Here is a 20,615-nt window from a genome sequence, read left to right on the forward strand (position 1 = left end):
GAGCAAACTATGCAACAAACCAATTTGATGTGTCTCCTACTTTAATGAGGAAAAATGCTAACATTTAAATCATCTTTGCTTTTAATGAGAGGTCAGATCCTGTGGACCTGAGACACTTTTCTCTGGCATAAGGAGCCTTCCACTGATGCCTCTTGTGACTAAGGAAGGCTTCTCACATTGCAGCTGAGTGCAGCTGTTAGCAGAATGGATCCACAGGAATCAGCAGGAACTCATTTGCATATCAGGCCACACCCACGACAAAAAGTCCAGCAGGAACATTTGCATATTAGACCACACACCCCTGGCACCAAGCCCACCAAAACTGTGTTCCTGTGCATTTCCTGCTCAAAAAAAGCTTTGGGAATCAGCATGTCCTTCTGGCAATTCTTTCCTTCCATAGCATGAAATGTAGCTTGTCATTTTACCCTGTGTAATGCTATCCATGCCTAAACAGGAGTCCTGTGGCATCTTAAAAACAAATGTAATCTTCTTCCTTTAGTCTTTAAGGTACCACAAGACTCCTGTTTATTCTTGGTGTAACAGCACAACATGGCTACTCTTCTGGAATTATTGTCCATGCTTAGTTAACTTTGTTTTTCATTCCCTTCTGTCAGCCTGTTAATGCACTGTTCATTTGCCTGTCATCTCATGTGATGGGTGTTCCAGTTCTCTGTCCATGAAAGGCAGAAGTGCCTCCTACAAAATGCCTTATCATTTATCTTCTCTCTATTCCTTTTCCACTGGAAGACACTGTATTGTCTTCAGTGTCTGAAAAGTGTATTATATGGCATGGCTGCTATTGAAAAGACTAATCTTTTTTTCAGCTAGAAGATGATATTATAGCTAAGCCTGATTATATACGGATAATAAAGGATTTTGCCGAACAACAGTCATCAAATGATTGGATGATCCTTGAATTTTCTCAGCTTGGATTTATTGGTAAGTATAGCTGCAGTAGTAAGAGACAGTTCTATACAAAGAAGGCACATTGCTTACATTTTGTTAAGGAATATCACGCACCAGTCTCTCTAACTATGGCTACTTCCACATGGTGAGGATTCTCCATTTCCCATTCATTGGCACCGCATAACAAATGCGAAAGTATGCATATTGGCAATGGAGAAATTACATATGAGTTTTCTGTGTACTCTGTTCAGAGAGCTGCATTGTTCCCTGCTATGTCGCCACAGTGCATTCTTTTAAATCACTAATTGCTGTAGCAGTGCACCCCTCTGCCTTCCTGCATATGGGCCTGTGTAACACTATAACTGTTGCCATTTTCTGGGGGGGGGGCCTTGAAAGTACTCTGGTAATGTGGTGGGGGAAATGGCAGCTGCAAAGGGCCAATGACAAGAAAATAGCAAAAATATGGGTGGACATTTTCAAAGCAAGAAAATTGGACTTGCTCAGATGATATGTCAACATGCTTGGTCTGCATTCTTCCTCAAAAGATTGGACCAAAGCAGATGTAGGAAAAAGTGTTCTGAAGATGGAAAAATATTATTAGAGCACAATTAAAACTCAACATTGTGTGGATTCTTTTAAAAAGTATTACTGCTTGGAAACCACAGTGGAAGAAAATCCTTTATAGGGAATCTGTCTCTAACCTCACATTTTGCCCAGGAGGTCATGACTCCCAGTTTTGGTTTTTGTCTGTGCATTCTGCCAGTGCCCTTAAAGAATGCAATATAGAATATATTAATATTTACAAATATGACCTATATGAATGTAAATATTAAAGTAACTTTTCTTGTCCTTACTATGATCATGGTTCACTTTATGGGGACATGGACTGGAGACTCCAGATACAGGGAGAGGAGCACAGGAGCAACTCCAGTGCATTCAGGTCATTGAATCTGGGCTTTTAAAGGATTACTCAAATTTTGATTTTTTTTAAAAAAAATACCAGGAGCAAGGGCAGACCAGTGGTAGAATAATGTAACATATAATAATGCATCTATATGATTTATTTAAATAATTTGTTTAAATAATAGGATGTCCTGTTGCAGATTTTTAAAGGCTAAAAGTACCTTGAAAGGGGGTGATAGAATTAAAATAGCTGAAACCAAAACATCAAAATAAAATGACTTCATATAAAGAATATAAGTTTCTTTTATAAAAATTCAGATTTTATCATTTATTCATAGTGGAAATGCACAGGAACACAGTTCCGGCTGGCTTAGTGTCATGGAGGGATGTTAGGGAGGGACGGTGGCTCAGTGGTAGAGCATCTGCTTGGGAAGTGGAAGGTCCCAGGTTCAATCCCTGGCATCTCCAAAAAAGGGTCCAGGCAAATAGGTGTGAAAAACCTCAGCTTGAGAACCTGGAGAGCTGCTGCCAGTCCAAGAAGACAATACTGACTTTGATGGACCAAGGGTCTGATTTAGTATAAGGCAGCTTCATAAGTTCATATGGCATGCAAATAAGTTCCTGGTGTAAGACAAATATGGCATCTGGGGAAGTGGCCAGGGTTTTTTGTAGCAGGAACTCATTTGCATATTAACCCACACACCCCTGATGTAGTCAATCCTCCAAGAGCTTACAGGGCTCTTAATACAGGGCCTATTGTAAGCTCCAGGAGGACTGACTACATCAATGGAGTGTGGCTAATATGCAAAGGAGTTCCTGCTACAAAGTCCTAGGTGTGGCCAGATATGCAAATAACTTCATGCTGGGCTTTTTCTACCAAAAAACCCCTTGAGCTTTATTATGCCTAGTTCTGTGTTTAGCTGGGGCCACTGTCCACAAAATTGATCCAAACTGTTGAAATGCTTCAGTCAGTGAGCTGGATTTGGTCATTTCTTTTCACTGTCTTACTCACTTCCACTGCTTATTATAGTCCCTGTCCTATGTGGCTTTTGCACACACAGCCCCCAACTAGTGCAAAAGGTACAAAAAGCTCCACAGATGTCTCAAGACCCTAACAGTTGCCAGTAAGAAGTCCACCATCTCTGCTGTGCTGAGCCTTGAGCTTATGGTATATGTGGGCATGAACAGGAACAGAGAAAAAAATGAAAAAAGAGTGGCACATCACTAGAATTCAGCAGCTGTTCTGCTGTGCCAGATCCTAGAAGGTACAGATATCTCTCCGCTGCAGAATGTTGGCCTTTGTTTTTAATATAGGCAAGACTGTTTAGATATAGACAATAATAGGTATTAAGCAAATAATGCTGATTTTTCTCTTCTGAATGTTTCTGTATAAAAAGTAAAGTTGTAATTTCTTCTCTTATTAAAATTATTTAAGGAAAATTATTCAGATCCAGAGACTTACCACTTATAGTAGAATTTTTTTTAATGTTCTACAAAGATAAGCCAATTGATTGGCTTCTGGACCACTTACTTTGGGTTAAAGTTTGCAATCCAGAAAGAGACGCAGTAAGTACTATATTTATTTAAGAATGTTAGATGCATTAGAGGAAAGATCTGTTACACAATGATTATATTTAAGAAGAGGAAGAATATTCTGGTGCATATTTACACAAATGAGCTAAATACCATATTTTTCAGTCCATAAGACACTCCGGACCACAGGACGCACCTTCCCCCTGGGGGGCGATCCGCTGCCTCCGCCTCCGATCCCGGTGATTCCCCGCGCCTGCCTGCCTGGCTCCAGCTCTGCTTCCAGCAAGTGCTGGGATCGCTCCACGCTGCCCCCACCGCAAACCCAGCGCTTCGCGAGCACCGGCTCCAGCTCTGATGCTTAAAGCAAGCGCCGGGATCGGAGGGCGAAGGGAGCGATCCTGGCGCTTGCTGTAAGCATCAGAGCTGGAGCCAGGCAGACAGGCATGGAGGAAGCACGCCGCCCCCTCCGCAGCCGGCGCTCGCGAAGCGCTGGGTTTGCGGTGGGAGCAGCATGGAGCGATCCCAGCGCTTGCTGGAAGCAGAGCTGGAGCCAGGCAGGCAGGCGCGGGGGAAGCGCCAGGATTGGAGGCGGAGGCAGCGGATCACCCCCCCCCCCCGGAGGAAGGTACGTCCTATCATCCATTCACTCCATAAGACGCACACACTTTCCCCCCCACTTTTTTGGGGGGGGGGGGAAGTGCATCTTATGGTCCGAAAAATACGATATACAGTGAATTCAAAATAAATACTTTAACTGCACCAGTGTTCTGAAATTCCAGTGGTCAATAATTATGTTACCCCCACTATTAAAAATTCATATTGTACCATGCTGTATGCATGTGACATAAGAGAAACAGAAATGAGAACACGGTATAAACAAATATGCTGTAATCCTACACAAAATTGCTTGATATTGCTCATTGGTACAAATTAGCTGTATAAGGAAATCGTGGCATGTCAGATTTCAGCCATCAGATTGAAACCTACCAGCTTTTCCATTGACAGGAGAATTCTGGGTAACCTCATCCAGTTCCTCTCCTCACTGCAGCCTCCATCCTGCATAGCTTACTGTTCACATTTGTCCCACAACATAACCATTTTTGGATCAAACGAGGTTCCTTCTCCTTGAACAAGTGAAAAGGGCAGGATAGAACCTGTGGTCATCTTATTCTGAGATCAAATATTAATTTGCAGTTCTTTTCCTGTTCACTCACTCTTCATTGCTCCTTGGGGTTGCTGTCACAATGCTGTTTGTGATAGCTCTTTGCTTCCTTTCTTTTTGAGATCTCTCCTCTGTTCTGAGTCAGAGCTACAAATTTCTCCTGTGCCAAGTCAGCACACATCTTTTCCCTCCCTTGTTAAACCTGAAAACTCTTTTGTGTGTGTGTGTGCATTTGAATCATTTGTTTTGTAATATCACACCAGTTTGTTCAGTCAGTTTGGGCCACAGCTGTCTGTAATACAACATAGTTGGTCTGTTCATCCACAGATTGGGCCCATACTGATTAAAAACAGACAATTTTGCAAACTTGGGGAACTCTCCAGATGTGCAGAAAGATCCGAAAAAGTTTAAAAATACAACAGAGATTTAAAATTGTACCTTCTGAACAAAAATAAATTTAACTCCTTTGGTGATGGGAGGTAGGGAGCTGTGTTGTGCCCACAGGTGATGACTGCAGTGGTGGGGTGGCAGGAACTGCAGCAGGCTTGTGGGTGGTGAAAGGAATGCTGCAGAGGGCAGAAGCCTCAGCAGACCTGACAGTAGAGGCTGGGAGTCACTCGAAACTTGCCATGGGTGAGTGGCATTCATTTGAACCCCGCAGTGGAAGCTGGGAATGACTTTTGGCTTACCGGCAGCAGAGGAGATGGGGATGGGTACCATTCTGGGCTCAGTGGTGGTGCTTGCAGCGATGGGGAGGAGTGCTCGGTAAGAGTGAGAAGGGATCCCCCTCATAGAATCACAGATCCCCATGTTCCTTCTTTTTTAAAACATAAAACAGTTTCTTTCCTTTCCAGAAACACTGTGAAAGGCAAAAGGCCTATCTGCGTATCAGTTATAAGCCATCACTTTTTCAGCATGTGGGCATTCATTCATCTTTAGCTGGAAAAATACAGAATTTGAAAGTAAGATTTCTTTTTTTTTGGTCTCCTTTCTCTAAATCCATGTTCAGAAATTGTATAGGCAAGTTCAAACAGTGGAGGGAGAGAGAGAGATAGACAGACATAGAAACTCTTGTTCAGTTGGTAGTCAGTTCAAAAAGAACAGAATGAGCCATGGAGCTTTGTACAACTGGGCCAGTGGTCATTTATGAACATTCATGGCTTGTGGTGAGGAAGTCCCCCAAACTTTATCTGATTAGAGTTGCCAACTGCAGCTTGGCAAATTACTGGAGACTTGGACATGGTGCCTGGGGAAGGAGCTCAGCAGCGATGTTATGCCAGTCAGTCCATCCTCCAAAGCTGCCAGTTCCTCCAGGGGAACTGATCTCTGTAGTCTGAGGATCAGTTGTAATTCTGGGAGAACTCTAGGCTCCACCTGGAGGTTGGCAGCCATATCTCCGATGTTTCCTTCTTTTGCACTGTTGTGCTGCAGCTCCAATCAGCTAAACTGCCCTTGGTTGTGCTTATTCTTTTTCACCTCAACATTATTAGCAGGTAGCCAATGCTTTGTTCAGGAAGAGAGAAAAGAAAGGAGGAGCACCAAAGTAGCAAGCACTCATGGTGCAAAGGAGCTTTTCTTCAGAGCAACCTCCTGCCATGGCAATACAGCTGCTGTTGTAGTGATCCAAAAGCTATTGAGGTGGGAAGAGGCTGCCTTTCTTTTCAGTGATGGGATAATGAATGTTGGAGATTGTGGCTTCCCCAACATGCTAGATAATGTATGTAAACAAATATTTCTGTCCCCAATTCAGGCCTCCATTCTTTATGAATGACTAAGGAAAAGGAAGGTGCATTTAGAAGGGTGTAAAGCTTTTTGTAAAATGTCAGTCTTTATTACAGCCCACAGGCCATTCAGAAGCAGAATAAACACATTATAGATAATTATCTACAAAAACATCTCAGCACACATCATTCATGCAACTATATCTTACTGTCTGAGCACTAGAAACAACCCATATTTTCATTACAGAGAACAGAAACTTAGGTGCAAATACTTTAGTTCTTTGGTTAACCTCCCCACTAATAAGATTTTGAGAGTCTTTTGCTCAAGGAATGGTTGTGGTTGTTTTTTAAATCAACCAACACAGGTTCCAATAAATCAAGTATCCCTGTACAAAAATCTTCACTGGAAAAATATGAACCAATGTTTCAGTCAGAATAAGGGGAAAATCTGCAACTGTATATAATGTTTTTGTATCTTATGGTCAGCAATGCAGATGGTAGCACCTTAAATATCACCTTTTTGTAAAATGGCCTTCCCTGATCCACCTGAGACTTAGCAGCAAGTTGTGTCTGTAGAGAGACATTCTACTTTGAGCTCAGTGGCACCTAAAAAAATATCAAAAATGTATTCCAGCATAAGTTTCTGGGCGTCAGACCTTTCTTCATCATCTATGTATGAAAACATATATGGAATATATTTTGCTGTTTCTAAGGTCCTGCTGATCTCCACTTTTATTCTGCTCCTCCAGACTAACATCTGGAATTTTACTTTGAGGAATCAGCGAGCAGATGCCAGCCCAGAATCCTGCTTGTAAATGACCTTGTGGCAAAAAAATCAATTTGCCACAGGAATTGCTAGTTTGATCTCTTTCTCCACTTGTCTCCTCACTTTTCTCTCTCTGTCTTCATTTTAGAGTTGTCTCTGACTTATGTACCCTGTCTTTAGCTAGCACACAGATTTCCCCAACACAGTTATTTAGACTTGATACATTAAGCTTCTATTTATACCTCAAAAGTGGGGGACAAAAAGGACTTGTGGAGGGGCATTGCATTTTCCCCATGCCCATTATTTCCTCCTTCCCTTCCCTGGCAGCCCTCATCGCCTTGTCCCTTTTCTTCCTTCCTTCTCTTCTTCCTACCAACCACCAAACTTTATCTACTTCCCTATCTTTAGCTTTCCCTCCACTCCGCCAGCCAGTCCCCAATAAACACCTGGCCCAGTTGTAAAGTGGCTGCCAGCCTGGGACCAGTTGCGTGTCACTCACTAATAAGTCCTCTTCCACCATGGGAAGTTTTGATGGCTGTTTTCAGCCTCCAAGTTTATCTCTTTCACTCTCCACACTTTGCTTTACAGAAACCAATGCCTGGAGAGTTCAGCAATAGTACTGTGGTTGCCTAGCAATCTCCATAATGACCACTGAAAGCTCATTGGGCATTCTTTTCTTAAAGCTACAATCATTGTTAGTATTATTTTGGGGAGCTTTAATCCCTTGGTATATATATTTTTTAAGATTTCAGGGGGGTTATGCAAACTTGAACCTTCTTCAGATTTGTAGCAAAATCCCCCTATTTGTCACAAGCTCCATTTTGTGAATTTATTAATCAATATTATATGGCCCAGTTTGGAAACAGATATATGATAATATCCCTTCTAATTGTTACATTTCACTGAATGTATGGGAAGAACATGCTACATATGGTCTCCTGATATGTACAATCATAGTTTTGTCTGAAAGCAGTAATGTCTGTTTTTTCAGTAATGTACCTGTGAGAGATTCCTAATTTTCCATAGTACTGGTTCATGTTTAGTGAAGCTGAAAAATATGTGTGTTGCTCTTTGGGACAAAGTGATAATTGCATGTATCAGGAAGGTTGCAGGTAGTGACTGATTTCTCACTAGGCTTGTTCTGGGCTGAGAGCCCTTTTCCCCCTGGCACGTCTGTCCGATTTTGCACAAGCTGCCAAGGGGCTGCGACTTGCCCCACCTCTTTCCCATGGCAAGCAAGATCCTCTGAAAACCGGTTTCTGCTTGCAGTGCGAAAAAGGCGGAGCAAGTCACAGCCCTGCACCAGCTTGTGCAAAATCAGACAGAAGTGCAGGGGAAGGGCTCCAAGATCGAGCAAGCCTAGTGAAGAATTGGTCAGTGGTTAGGTTTATGTTTAATTTGATTTTTACCCCGCCCTCCCCGCAAAGGCGAGCTTAAATGTGTTCTCCCCATGTATATGGTGTGACATAATGGCTGAAAAGGCCCATGTTTAATGATTTTGAAGAACATTCAGTGACATCTTATTCATAACTTCAGCCTGTATCACATTTTGAGCATACCATCTCTGTTATATTCACTTTGCATATGAATGACTTACATTTATGTCCAACAGGATAGAGATTTTGGGAAAAACCAGTTATTTAAAGCACATGACAACCCTCCTGCTGAAGTTAGTACAAGTTTAAAAGTATTCCAGCACTTTACATTAGAAAAGGCTTATAAAGGAATGGAATGTTTCTGGGCTTTTGCTCCTATGGCTGGAGATTACATCCTGTTCAGCTTTTTTCAGCCACTGAAAATTGAAAAGTAAGTAAATAATGGAAGAATATTTTCCTTAATTTATAAGCTTAATAATCATGTAAAATTTTAACTAAAATGTTTTATGCAGAGATTTTTTCAGAATAACTCAGCTTTCTAAGAAATATCAGTAGCCCAATTTAATAGGGTCTGGATGTATATTCTGATAATTTGTTCATTTCTGAGCAAAAGAATCCAAGCATCTGATAGACTCTGAGCCCATAACTTATTGGGTTAAATGTAAAAAAAAATCAATTGCTTTGGAATCACAGAAGCTTTGTGCAGTATCCCCAATCTTCCATGTTTCCTGGTTAAGGGAGGAAATACTGTACAAACAAATTACAAAGATGATTGGACTCCGGTGGTAACAAAAGAAATACATTTTACTTACAAAAATAGAAGCACAGCCAACATGACTTATTAATGTAAATGCTTAACCAAGACCTTTTTTATAGAAAAGGCCCAGTAGGAACTCATTTGCATATTAGACCGCACCCCTAATGTCACCATTTGTAGAAAAAGCCTAGCAATAACTCATTAGCTTATTAGGCCACACCCGCGATTCAAAGCCAGCCAGAACTGCATTCCTATGCGTTCGTGCTCAAAAAAAGCCCTGCATTTAACCAGGGTTTTTGTAGAAAAAACGCAGCAGGAACTTATTTGCATATTAGGCCGCACCTTGGACATCACCAGGGCTCTTTTTGTAGCAGGAGCTCCTCTGCATATTAGGCCACATACCCCTGATGTAGCCAATCCTCCTGGAGCTTACAGTAGGCCCTGTACTAAGAGCCCTCTAAGCTCTTGGAGGATTGGCTACATCAGGTGGGAGTGGCCTAATATGCAGAGGAGCTTCTGCTACAAAAAGAGCCCTGGACATCACAGGAGGAACATATTATGTCACACCCCCTGACACCAAGCCAGCCAGAACTGCATTCCTGTACATTCCTGCTCAAAAACCTCCCTGCATTTAATTTACTATGAACAGATTAACTTCAAAAAGGTGAACTTGCTTCAGCTCCAAGCCCAGGTAAGAGAGAGAAGTAGAGAAGTCCTAAATAAGATGAAAACAGAAAGCAAGCAGTAACCAAAGAGGCTCAACATCTAACTTAAGAGAGGGTGGGGCCAATTGCCAGGTGTACCTGAGTGACAGAATTCTTTTAACCCTTTCCCTCCCGAACCCTCTTGCATGCAGAGTTACAATATCCAACAGGATTTTCTTTCCAATCTTGTATAAAGATTATCAGTATCCATTCCTACATTGTCTAGAGCTTTGTGGAACCATTTTTATTTGCTGGGACAGAAAAAAAAATCTTTGGCCCAAACCATTCTTCCTACAGCTAGCAGGTTAATTATCAAGGTGAGGAGGGCAGGATTTGACAAGGAGAGACCATGTGGGGTAAAATGCCATAGAATCCACCTTCCAAAGCAGCCATATTCTCCAAGGGAACTGATCTCTCTTACCTGGAGACCAGTTGTAGTTCCAGGAGATCACCAGGCACCATATGGAAACTGGCAACCCTAGGTACTCCTGTAATCTAATTTTAACCCTTGTGGTTTCTCTTCATGTTCAAAAAGTCAACAGGGTTGGATGACTGCTATATCTATTGTATAATGTCTAGTTTGGTTGTTGAGCTAAATATGCCTATTCAAAATCTAAATATATGAAGATAATTCTGAATAATAACACTATCATAGATGCTAACAAGCTAAGTATTCGGTTCAGGGCTCTTTTTCTAGCAGGAGCTCCTCTGCATATTAGGCCACTCCCCCCTGGTGTAGCCAATCCTTTAAGAGCTAAGAGGGCTCTTGGTACAGGGCCTAATGTAAGCTCCAGGATTATACAAGTGGGTATACTGAAATAATGTGTTTTTCAGGTACTTATTTAAAAGTGGAAATGTAGAACATCCTGGAGACAAGCTATTTAATACCACTGTAGAAGTTCTTCCTGCTGATGTAAGTATTTCGGCTCTCACAGTAACATAAAGTTAGGAAAAGTAGTTGCTGTCTCCATAACTTTTCTGTGAGTAGTTCTAACCTGTGAAATGTTTATTCTTTCTAGCTAACATAGTTCTTCAAAACTTTGGTCAGAGATAAGCAGATTCTGTCTTTATTCTCCAGCCGTTTCTCTGCCTTCTATCTGATTTGAGCACATGGTGGTTTGAAATCAGTTGAAAACTATAGATTGCAGCAGGCTTCCATGATAGACTGTGCATAGGCTGGTCCAAGCAGTGGCACCTATCTTCATTATATTATAGTACCTCCAATCCTAGCTGAAAAGATGAACATAATAAAAAGGGTGTAATGGGTTTCAAATAAAAACCCCTTTCAAAGAAAGCTCAAATATATTAACAATGCACATACATAGTTGCTTCAAATTAATCTAAAAATCCAGGTTTGGAAGTGATCAATCAGCTAGCCATCTTAGTCCATACATACACAATGCCACACACTCAATATCATATTCTGTACTGATGTTAGATAAAAGCGTGTTTTGTTTTCCTGGACTGTCAAGGTCACCTGCAGTTTTCAAAATCTGTCTACCTATAGTACCATATGTGCAGAAGAATAATACATTTTAAAACAATTAGGGAGGGGATGAAAAGTTCCAAGAATCACACAAGTGATGTCTGCATATGGGTAGATATTAATTTTTAAAAAAATATTGGATGACATATTCAGTTGTTGAACAGCAAGATGGTGCTCAAAAACATGGCAATCCCTAGGAACAGGCATGAAGATGAAATTAGTAGGTCAGTGGCTAGGATGTCAAGACAATTAGGCGAGCAGCCAGGTGGAGGGAAGCAGAGCAGGTGGGTGACTGATAGAGCAAGCAGCCAGAAAGATCAGGAGAGTAGAGATGCTGCTGAGTGAAGGGATGACTGAACCAGCAGGTAGGTGAAGAGGTGGGCATCCAGAAAGACCAGGCAAGCATTGAGGGAAATGAGTGGTTAAGTTACCAAGGGGCCAGGATTGGCCCCAGGGCGCATGGCATCCTAGGCAGACTGAGGGCCTGCTGCTCCCCTCCGCCATGCCTTCTCCTTCCACCCTTCCCCACCAGGTCTAATTCAAACCTTGGGAAGGGGCGGTGAAATGCCATGCTTCCCAGGCTATGTAAAGGTGCCCCCCACAACCAGGTGATCGGCGGGTAAAACGGCACCAGAGGCTCCCAGCTCCTATGCCGGCCCTCTGGCATGCTCACTGTCAGTGCCGGGTTGAGGGGGCAGGCCAGCAGCAGCAGGAATGATGAGCAAGCCACTGAAAGAGTGGCCACGGCGGTGGCAGCAGCTGCTCTTTCAGCGGCTTGTCGTTCACATGGCAGAGACAGGTGTGTTCAAAACAATATTCATTTATTAGCAAGAGAGGATATCAGAGTGTGAGCACCTCACAACTGGTGGACAAAGGAATTCATGCAGTCTATAATTGTAACTAACAAACAAAGCTAGGGAGCAAGGACTCCACCCCATGAGACTAAAACAGCACACATAAATATCTGAGGGGGAAACAGAGTGTTCCATTGTAATGCATACAATAAATACACCACAGATTAGGGCAAATGGGTGAAAGGTAGGGGAAAGTATCGCCAGAGTGGAGGGAACAAGAGAGTGCAATACCAACTGGTGCAGAATGCTGCAGCCAGGCTGTTACTGGGTTCTCCCCTTGCGGGAGCATTTTCAACCTGCACTGAAAGCTCTGCACTGGTTACTGATTGCATACCAGATTCATTTCAAGGTGCTTGTTCTTACCTTTAAAGCCCTATATGGCCAGGGACCTGTATGCCTATGGGACTGCCTTTCCCCACATGTCCCCCAGAAAGTACTACGATATGGGTTTCAAAACCTTCTCTCAATCCCTAGCCCCAGAGAAGCCAGGCTGGCTGCAAGGGCCTTCTCAGTTGTAGCCCCGTGCTGGTGGAATGAGCTCCCTGAAGAGGTTAGGGTTCTGCAGGATCTATTACATTTCCACAGGGCCTTTAAGACGGAGCTCTTCCACCAAGCTTTTGACTGCTAAATTTGTTATCTTTGCCTCATCAAATTGAGCTGGTATCTTGTCTAGACAAAATTGAACTGATCACCATAAAGCCTGGCCTTTAGATTTGAATTACATCTGGAGATTATCTGGAGAGGACTGTTACACTGCCATCACGAATATAGTACAAATATAGCACTTAATGTTATTGTATTGGCTGTTTTAAATAGTTGTAACACTGTTATGGTAATTGTGGTTTTAACTGGTTTTAATGTATTTAATTTTGCCTATTGGCCTTGTTCACCATTCTGAGCCTGCTTTGGCAGGAAGGGGGGATATAAATAGAATAAAATAAAATAAATACTAGAGAGCAAGAGGACTCCCACAGAGGCAGGAAAGGGGAATGGAACTCCTGTGGGTCCTTGCAGGTCTTAAACTGTTGGTTTATAGTTTTATAGTTTATGGTCATTCTTAGTCTTTGGCTTAATCATTGTTTAAACTAATGTTTTATTTTTATTTTTTGTGTTTTTTAAAAAATATTCCATGGAAGCTGCCTTTCAAGCCATGATAATTATGACAAGATGTAAACTTGCCAAATACATAAATAAAAACAGGGAGTATTTCAAGCAAACCTATCAGAATTTTGACCTGCCTCATTTCCACTATCTGGGGGGAGGGCACAACAATCTAGGATTATTGACTTTGGAAGATTTGAAAAAGGAGCATTCAGAAAGTAAGGTTTCCTGTCTAAAAACCAGCTGGAATGTTTGTTTGTTTTGTTACAGGAAACAGATTTACAACTTGCAAAAGACAACACAAATTTTTTTAAAAGAACAGAGGATGGATATTTACAAATAGGTAAAAATTTGTTATTTCTAATATACGTGGACAGTAGTCTATATATTCTACTAATTTTCAGTAAGTCTGATCTTTTAACAACTGCTATTTTTAATAAGTTAGTTTTCTAAAGTAATTATCACATCAGTGAACATTTTGAATGCAAGGAAACAAAGTTTAAGTCCACTGGCACCTTAAAAACTAACGAAGTCTAATTCTGGGTATAATTTTTAATGTGCATGCACACTTCTGGATGTGATGTTCCTGAGAACCTAGACCTGAAAGATAAAATATATTAGGCTTCTGTTGTCTCCAGTGAGCTCCTCCATGCTGCTGTCTCACCCCCATAAACATAAGCTTGCTTGACAGATTGGGAACTAGCAAAAACTGCTGGTGGGTGGACAACCCAAAGTAAGCCAAACCTGAATTCTAGAGGGGTTTGAGCTGACCTTATATGCGGTGAGATTGCTGAGTTGGTGGGATTCAATTTCTCATCTGGCTTAATTTTGAATTGTCCAACATCAGTACGCTATGGAAAGGCTGAAGTTGAGTTTCCTATATCCCACTCATATTGGGCCTCTCATATCTGAGATCTCTGTATATGCCCAAATGTTGGTAGGGCCTAAATTTATCTCCTGTGAAATATTAAATAGTAATACATTCAAAAAGTATTAAGAATATATCAGCTTGTCAAGTTATGATCTATTAAAGGAGGAAAAATGGATTTTTAATGTTCACATGTCATCTCCTAGAAAATCTAACAGACTTCTAAGGCAGGGGTGTCAAACTCATTTGTTATGAGGGACGGATCTGACATAAGTGAGACCTTGTTGGGCCGGGCCATGTTGGGATGGGGCATGTGTGTACCTATTTAAAATTAGGTAGCAGAGATATATATTTTATAAAGAACATAGACAAACCCAAATATATATATTTTTAAAAAACTTAAAACATGTTTGAAACGTTAGCACTCAATGGTTTTAAAGATGTTGTCTTTGTATTTCTCCTATGGGATCCAGGGAACTGGGTAATGGAAGCTCTGGCTCTTTCCTTCCTTCCCCAGGTGACTGGGGGAGGGAGCCTCAGCCAATAGAAGGAAGAGAGGTTTGGCTCAGTAGCTGTGCTTTGCAACTGGGAGAGCCTGGCAAAGCAAGCTATTCCTCTCCCACCCCAAGGGAGGAGCCTTAGCCACTGGAGAAAATAGAGATTTCTCTCTGTAGCTCCTGTGCAATTGAGCAAGCCTGCCAAAACAAGCTGTTATGCAGAAGGATGCATGGAGAAGGAAACAGATGACAGCCAGTTGTTCAGGGGCCTGATAGGAGCCCTCCGGGGGCCTGATTTGGCCCCCGAACTGCATGTTCGACACCCCTGTCCTAAGGTTTGTAGAAGTTTTATACCTGCCTTGAAAATGCATCATATAAATTAATGCTCCAAATCTTATGTCTATGGATATGATGACTACCTAATTTTTTTATGATTTTATAATTTTTATTGATTGTAACTACAAAAAGAAGAAGTAGAAGCATAGATACATAAAGGGGGGGAAGGGCATATACAGAATGGGAAAAACAGAAACTAAGAAAAATACAAATATATCAGTTATAATTCTACCTCCAAATAAAATTCCCAATTCGTTCTACCTGCAAGTATAAAGTACTCCATATATTTTACCATCTTTGTCTTTCAGTATAAAATTTTTTTACTGAACTATTACTTGCAATACAAGTCTAAACGATTCTTCTTCAACACAAATAAATATAAAAAAGTCAGAGCAATCTCAACACAAAACTGGCTGGTTTAGCTTAACCTTGTTGAAAGCACAGACTAATTTGTTAGATAAACAATATCCTCATTAAAATAAGCACATAAAATTCATATCTTTATCCTTAACATGCTAAAAAAAATACAACATAGTAATTTGTCTATCTCAATATAAACAGTTTCTCCAGAGAAGCGTATTAAAAGCAAATCTGTCAGATTACAAAATGTTATGTCTGCCTTTTTAACAATTAATCCAACTCTTATATCCCTATTGCTCTAGAAAAAACAACTTAATATAACCCAAAAATCTCACTTAACCTTTAAAAGTAACATCTGTTCTTATTAAGAGTTCCATACCCAACTACCCCCAAAAAGAGAGACCGTTCAAGAAACCCTTCTTCCTAAAAAGAAATCTATCTTCTGATTTATAACTAAAATGCACCTTCTCTCTCCTTAATACAGTCTGAAACAAATATCTTTATCCTTAACAGGCTAAAAATAGAACACAATGATTTATCTATCTCATTACAGACAATTTCTTCAAACAAACGTATTAGAAGGAGATCTACTAATTTACAAAATAATTATGGTGTCTACCTTCTTAACAATTACAGACTAACTTGTAGGTTTACCCATATCAATAGCAAACATAAAAAGCTAATATCATTATCTGTTAAAGACAAGTTTACCAAACTACAAAATAATTATGCTGTCTGCCTTCTTAAAAGTTAAACTAAGTTAACTATTTTTACATGAAATTCTTTTCAAAAACTTTTCAGTCCTTTAGCTTTTATGTCCATATTACTCTAGACAAGACAACTTATTATAGCCCCCCCGCCCCCCAAAAAATCTCACTTAGCCTTTTAATATCACATATCAGATTTCCTTGCAAAGTCCATATCCGACTATCCACGGAGGGAGATCTAGTTCAAAAAGCCCTTCTTCCTAAAAGATTTCCACATCATGATTTTCTGGTTAAGATGCACCTTTTTATTCCTTAATGCAGTCATCCCTCTCGAAGAAAGTGGGAAAAATTTCACAGCCTTTGTTCCTCTCGGCATAGCTTCAGTCAATCTCCATTTCCGGTCTTCTTTTTTAACTGTGCTATAGGGTTCCATTTTGATTTTCTTTTGTTCGTTTCCCAATGAGTCACTCTCCCATTTCAATTACACAGATGTCACCAGGTTCTCTTTAGCACTCTGCTCGTGTAGATTTGAGATTTCGCTAGCTTTCAGCACAAAAGCACCCATTTGTTTCTTAATCAACTCTGTTAATGAACCAAGATCCTGCTTCAGAGAATTTAAACTGCTTAAAATATCTTTTTTATAGAATATTTTGCTTAGCAAAGCCATTTTTCTCTGTCAACAAACTCGGTGTATTAATCCAAGTTGAAAAGTAGCTCAGAGTCCCAGATAGTCCGTCCTTCCCAATCTCCTCCAGCTGGAGTTTTGAGTGTTAGCGTTTCAATTTCAATCAGACAACAAGGAGAAATCTCTCTAACAAATATCTTGTTTTGTTCAGACCGTATTGCAGCCAAATAATAGTCTCTTTAACAAATGTCCAATTATAATCCAGGTCGATGTAAGTATCCATATTCAGATTAATTCAAATTATTTCCAGTACTTAAAAATGTTCTTTAGCTTTTCGAGACCTCATTCACAGGGAAACTGGAGATATCGACCTCTTTCCTTTCCTTTGAACTCCCGCTTGTTGTAATGTAAAACGACCCATTAGCCAGTGGTATTGAAAGCACACTTACTTGCAACGTAGAATTGTCATACTTGAGGTAGAGAAGCGATAGATCAAAAGCTTATTGAAAAGAAGAGACGCAAGTGATTGGGCGTTCACCTCTTTCTGCTGTATTGGCATCAACACGGGGGGAGCTTTGAGGCATATAGGGAGAACAGGAACAGCTGCCGCTGTGCTCCTGTCTTGCTGTAAAAGCCCCATGCCGAAAGGAGACCCCTTCAGGGTCTCTTTGGGAGTGTCACATCCATGGCACCCCTCCATCCGCCTGATTCAGAGGGGCCGCAGGCAGGAGAACCCGCGGACCCTGCTGAGCTCAAGGCGATGTAGCCTGGAAAAAAACTTAAGTTATGATAAGGCTACGGTTATCATTTTTGTGAAGAAACTAAATAAGTAAAAATGGTCAGGTCAAAATGTTCAAAGAAGTTAGAACTTTAAAATAGCTAGAAATGTTCTTTAAGGATCATGAAATAACAAAAATAAGTTTCAGCAGAACTAGTGGAAGCAACTTCAAAGACCTGCAGTTAAAAAGCTTTTGTTGGAAAGATGGTGGTCCAGTTATGTGAGGCTGAATGGGGGGGGGGGGTTCATAATTTCCTGGAAAGTCTATAAAAACCCTAGCACAACATCAACAAGTAGGGATGTAAATTATTATACAAAAAAAAGTTACATGCATACTTATGTAAGAGTGTGTGTGTATTTATTTTAAACAATAAGGCCAATTGCAAAGAAGGCAGTCTTTTATTGAGAATCAGGAGAAAAATAAGATAATTTCCTAGTTAAATCCCCATCCCAATATCTGCCAGTATTTGTAATCAGTATTTAAATAGCCAACTAAATAGTTAAAGCAGTTACTTTTTAAATGAAATTTACATCAGCAATGCTGAGGATAGGACAAGAATGTATTAAGCTATTTTGTCACATAGGCCAACATTTCATATGATGCCAGAGAAACACTACCAAAAATTGCACATTGCAGTCCTGTCTTCTGATATTGAGGTGACAGTGAACCTGCTTCTAACAAAGATGTTCCAGGATTGCAAAACTCATTCTTTTCAATACAAACATATGTAGCAGAGGTGGCTTAGAGGACCTGGAACAAGTTGAGAATAGTGTCCTCCACAGGCTTCTGGTGTTTTTTATGAATAATGTTTCTTATTGAGGATATGGAATGGTATACTACAATACAAGACTTTGCAGAGGAAGGCAAGAGCAAATCACATCTGCCTAATCACTTGCCTTGAAAACCCTTTGCTGGTGTTTCCAGGTATTGCCAGTAGCTTATATAGATGGTAGATGCAAGAATACACCATTAGCAGGGGTGGCCCTAGGGTGCCTGGCACCCTAGGCGCCTTCTGTTGCCCCCGCAGGCAAAGCCAGAGGGCGCATGTGGTGGAGCACAGAGGCTGCTTGTCATCTGCTCGCTGTTGCTCCACTTTCTGGAGGGACCTCCCTGACCCGCGCCCTAGGCAGTCGCCTAGGACTGCCTAGTGGATGGGCCACCTCTGACCATTAGAATAGCTTTAGCCATGTGGTTAAACTGTAGTAGAAGATATCATTCACTGTTTTTAAAACTATCTATAATGATCTGGCTTTGACTTGCCCACTTTTCTGTTCCCTCCATTGCTTAAAATGCCCCCCAAAATGCTGTGTTTGTGCTGCAGCAGGAAGGGAAGGTGACAAAGATACATTCCATAGATGCTTTCAGTTGTGGAAAGTCTGTTAGATCAAACTTCTCTCGTTTCCCTCATAATCTACCTCAGTTTAGTGTGGCATTTGCTAAAGGAGAATTTTTATTCTTTCCAGTCTCATCTACAATCTGAAGAGTATTCATTGTACAAACTTTTGGTTGTCCCTTTTAATATATAATAACCCTTGCAGATTAGCCTGGTGAAAAGAATTTCATTACAGCCTGAGCCCGTTGAGAGAGGGTGGGATATAAATCTAAATAAACAGATAAATAATTTTAATTTCCATATAGGTGCCTTTGAAAATGGAATTGCAGATGGCGTCATCAGCCCATCTATAGGAAAAATACATGCTGTTCGTTTATCTATCCATTATAGTTCTCCTATGTGGCTCTTACTCAGTGAAGTAAGTATACCGGGATAGGTAGACTGTCAACAGATAATTATATTCTTCTCTAAGCTTTACAAGCAACGTCACCCCAGAGTTGGAAACAACTGGTGCTTGCACAGGGGACTACCTTTACAACCAACTTCAATAATATATATTTTTATACAATTTTCTGAAGTGATATGCAGAGAGAGCGGGGTCATTTTTGGAGTTCTCCTGTATTCTGAATATATGCTCAGAGAGAGATGGAAGGAACATGGACCCTCTTCCATTTACCTTACTGTGTATACACATTTAGCAATGTAATAGACAGCACTTTCAAAAGCTTTTTTTCAGACGTCCTAACTGTAATTAATAAGAACTCTTTGAGGAAAGCAGGATTGTATTAAAAAGTTCCACCCCTGATGAATAAGTGTTCATTGGAACCTATACAGAGAATTACATCTTCATGGCTCTCTGGTCATATAGAGAGCCATGAAGATGACCAGAGTTCTTGATGGTATGAAGAAAGCCATATATATAATTGCTTGTAGGCATAATTTCCAATGTATGCAGGTAGGCTGGGAGCAAAACTTGCCACCATGATTCAGCCCCCCTATTCTCTCACTGTGTTTATGATACATGCTTAGAATGCTTTTACAGTCATTTTGGGCTCATAGGGACATTTTGGCTATATGAGTAACTTTGGCAGAGGCAGGTTACAGTTAACTTCCGAGCTGTTGTTTTATCTTTTAAGGGCAGAATTCTTAATAATATTCTAAAATATTTTTCTACAAATAGTTTCAGAGTTCTCCAAATGATTTTTGAGAACTTTGGAGCAAGCAATGATGATTTATGTAAAGATATCAACAGACAGTCAAGTAGAGGAATTTACACGCTTAATATTCATAACGTTGACACTAATCCCTCTTCCTTTTAACACAGATATTTTTACAGACATGACAAGACGGTTCTTCAAGCCTCTGAAAAGTTTGAAGTCTGCATGGAAATAAGGCCATCTAGTGGCAGCAACAAATGTTCAACAGATTAAAACCTAATCTTCCTAATACTATGTAGTAGGAGAGGGGGAAAATGTACATTATGTATATACAATATCTCTTTTATTACATATTTTAAATAATTATAATATATTGCCAACAAGCCCTTTTCAAATAAAAATACTTTGAATAGTTTGAATAAATACAATGTTGTGTTAATTTATAATACCGTGGATTAATAATGTACCTTTTAAACAAATATGTTAAAAATAGTCAGCTATATACAACACAACGACCCAGTCAGGCTTGATCATTTTATGTGCCATTCCCGTTGGAGAAAGCATATCATTACTTAATTGATCACATATTTATCTCGCCTTCCTTCAGATGTCTCTAATGGTATGTCTTGTAAGAGCTCTTGTGGCGTAGTGATTATAGTGTCAGACTAGGATCTGGGAGCCCCA

The 20,615-nt window shown here is 40.5% G+C and overlaps 1 protein-coding gene across 2 annotated transcripts in view; it reads left to right on the forward strand.

Annotated features, from left to right (window-relative positions):
- Nucleotides 1-20,354, forward strand: part of MGAT4D (MGAT4 family member D) — an 87,402-nt gene extending 67,048 nt beyond the window's left edge. For both annotated transcript variants that reach the window (XM_060246722.1, XM_060246724.1), the window contains exons 8-15: nucleotides 825-939; nucleotides 3,245-3,375; nucleotides 5,359-5,466; nucleotides 8,604-8,797; nucleotides 10,663-10,741; nucleotides 13,540-13,612; nucleotides 19,080-19,192; nucleotides 20,099-20,354. In XM_060246722.1, the coding sequence (XP_060102705.1) occupies nucleotides 825-939; nucleotides 3,245-3,375; nucleotides 5,359-5,466; nucleotides 8,604-8,797; nucleotides 10,663-10,741; nucleotides 13,540-13,612; nucleotides 19,080-19,192; nucleotides 20,099-20,116 (831 nt within the window). In that variant the 3' untranslated portion in view covers nucleotides 20,117-20,354. The remainder of the gene's footprint in view (nucleotides 1-824; nucleotides 940-3,244; nucleotides 3,376-5,358; nucleotides 5,467-8,603; nucleotides 8,798-10,662; nucleotides 10,742-13,539; nucleotides 13,613-19,079; nucleotides 19,193-20,098) is intronic.
- Nucleotides 20,355-20,615: the final 261 nt, after the last annotated feature.

Source organism: Heteronotia binoei, chromosome 9 (assembly GCF_032191835.1).
Source record: "Heteronotia binoei isolate CCM8104 ecotype False Entrance Well chromosome 9, APGP_CSIRO_Hbin_v1, whole genome shotgun sequence".
Lineage (NCBI taxonomy): Eukaryota > Metazoa > Chordata > Lepidosauria > Squamata > Gekkonidae > Heteronotia > Heteronotia binoei.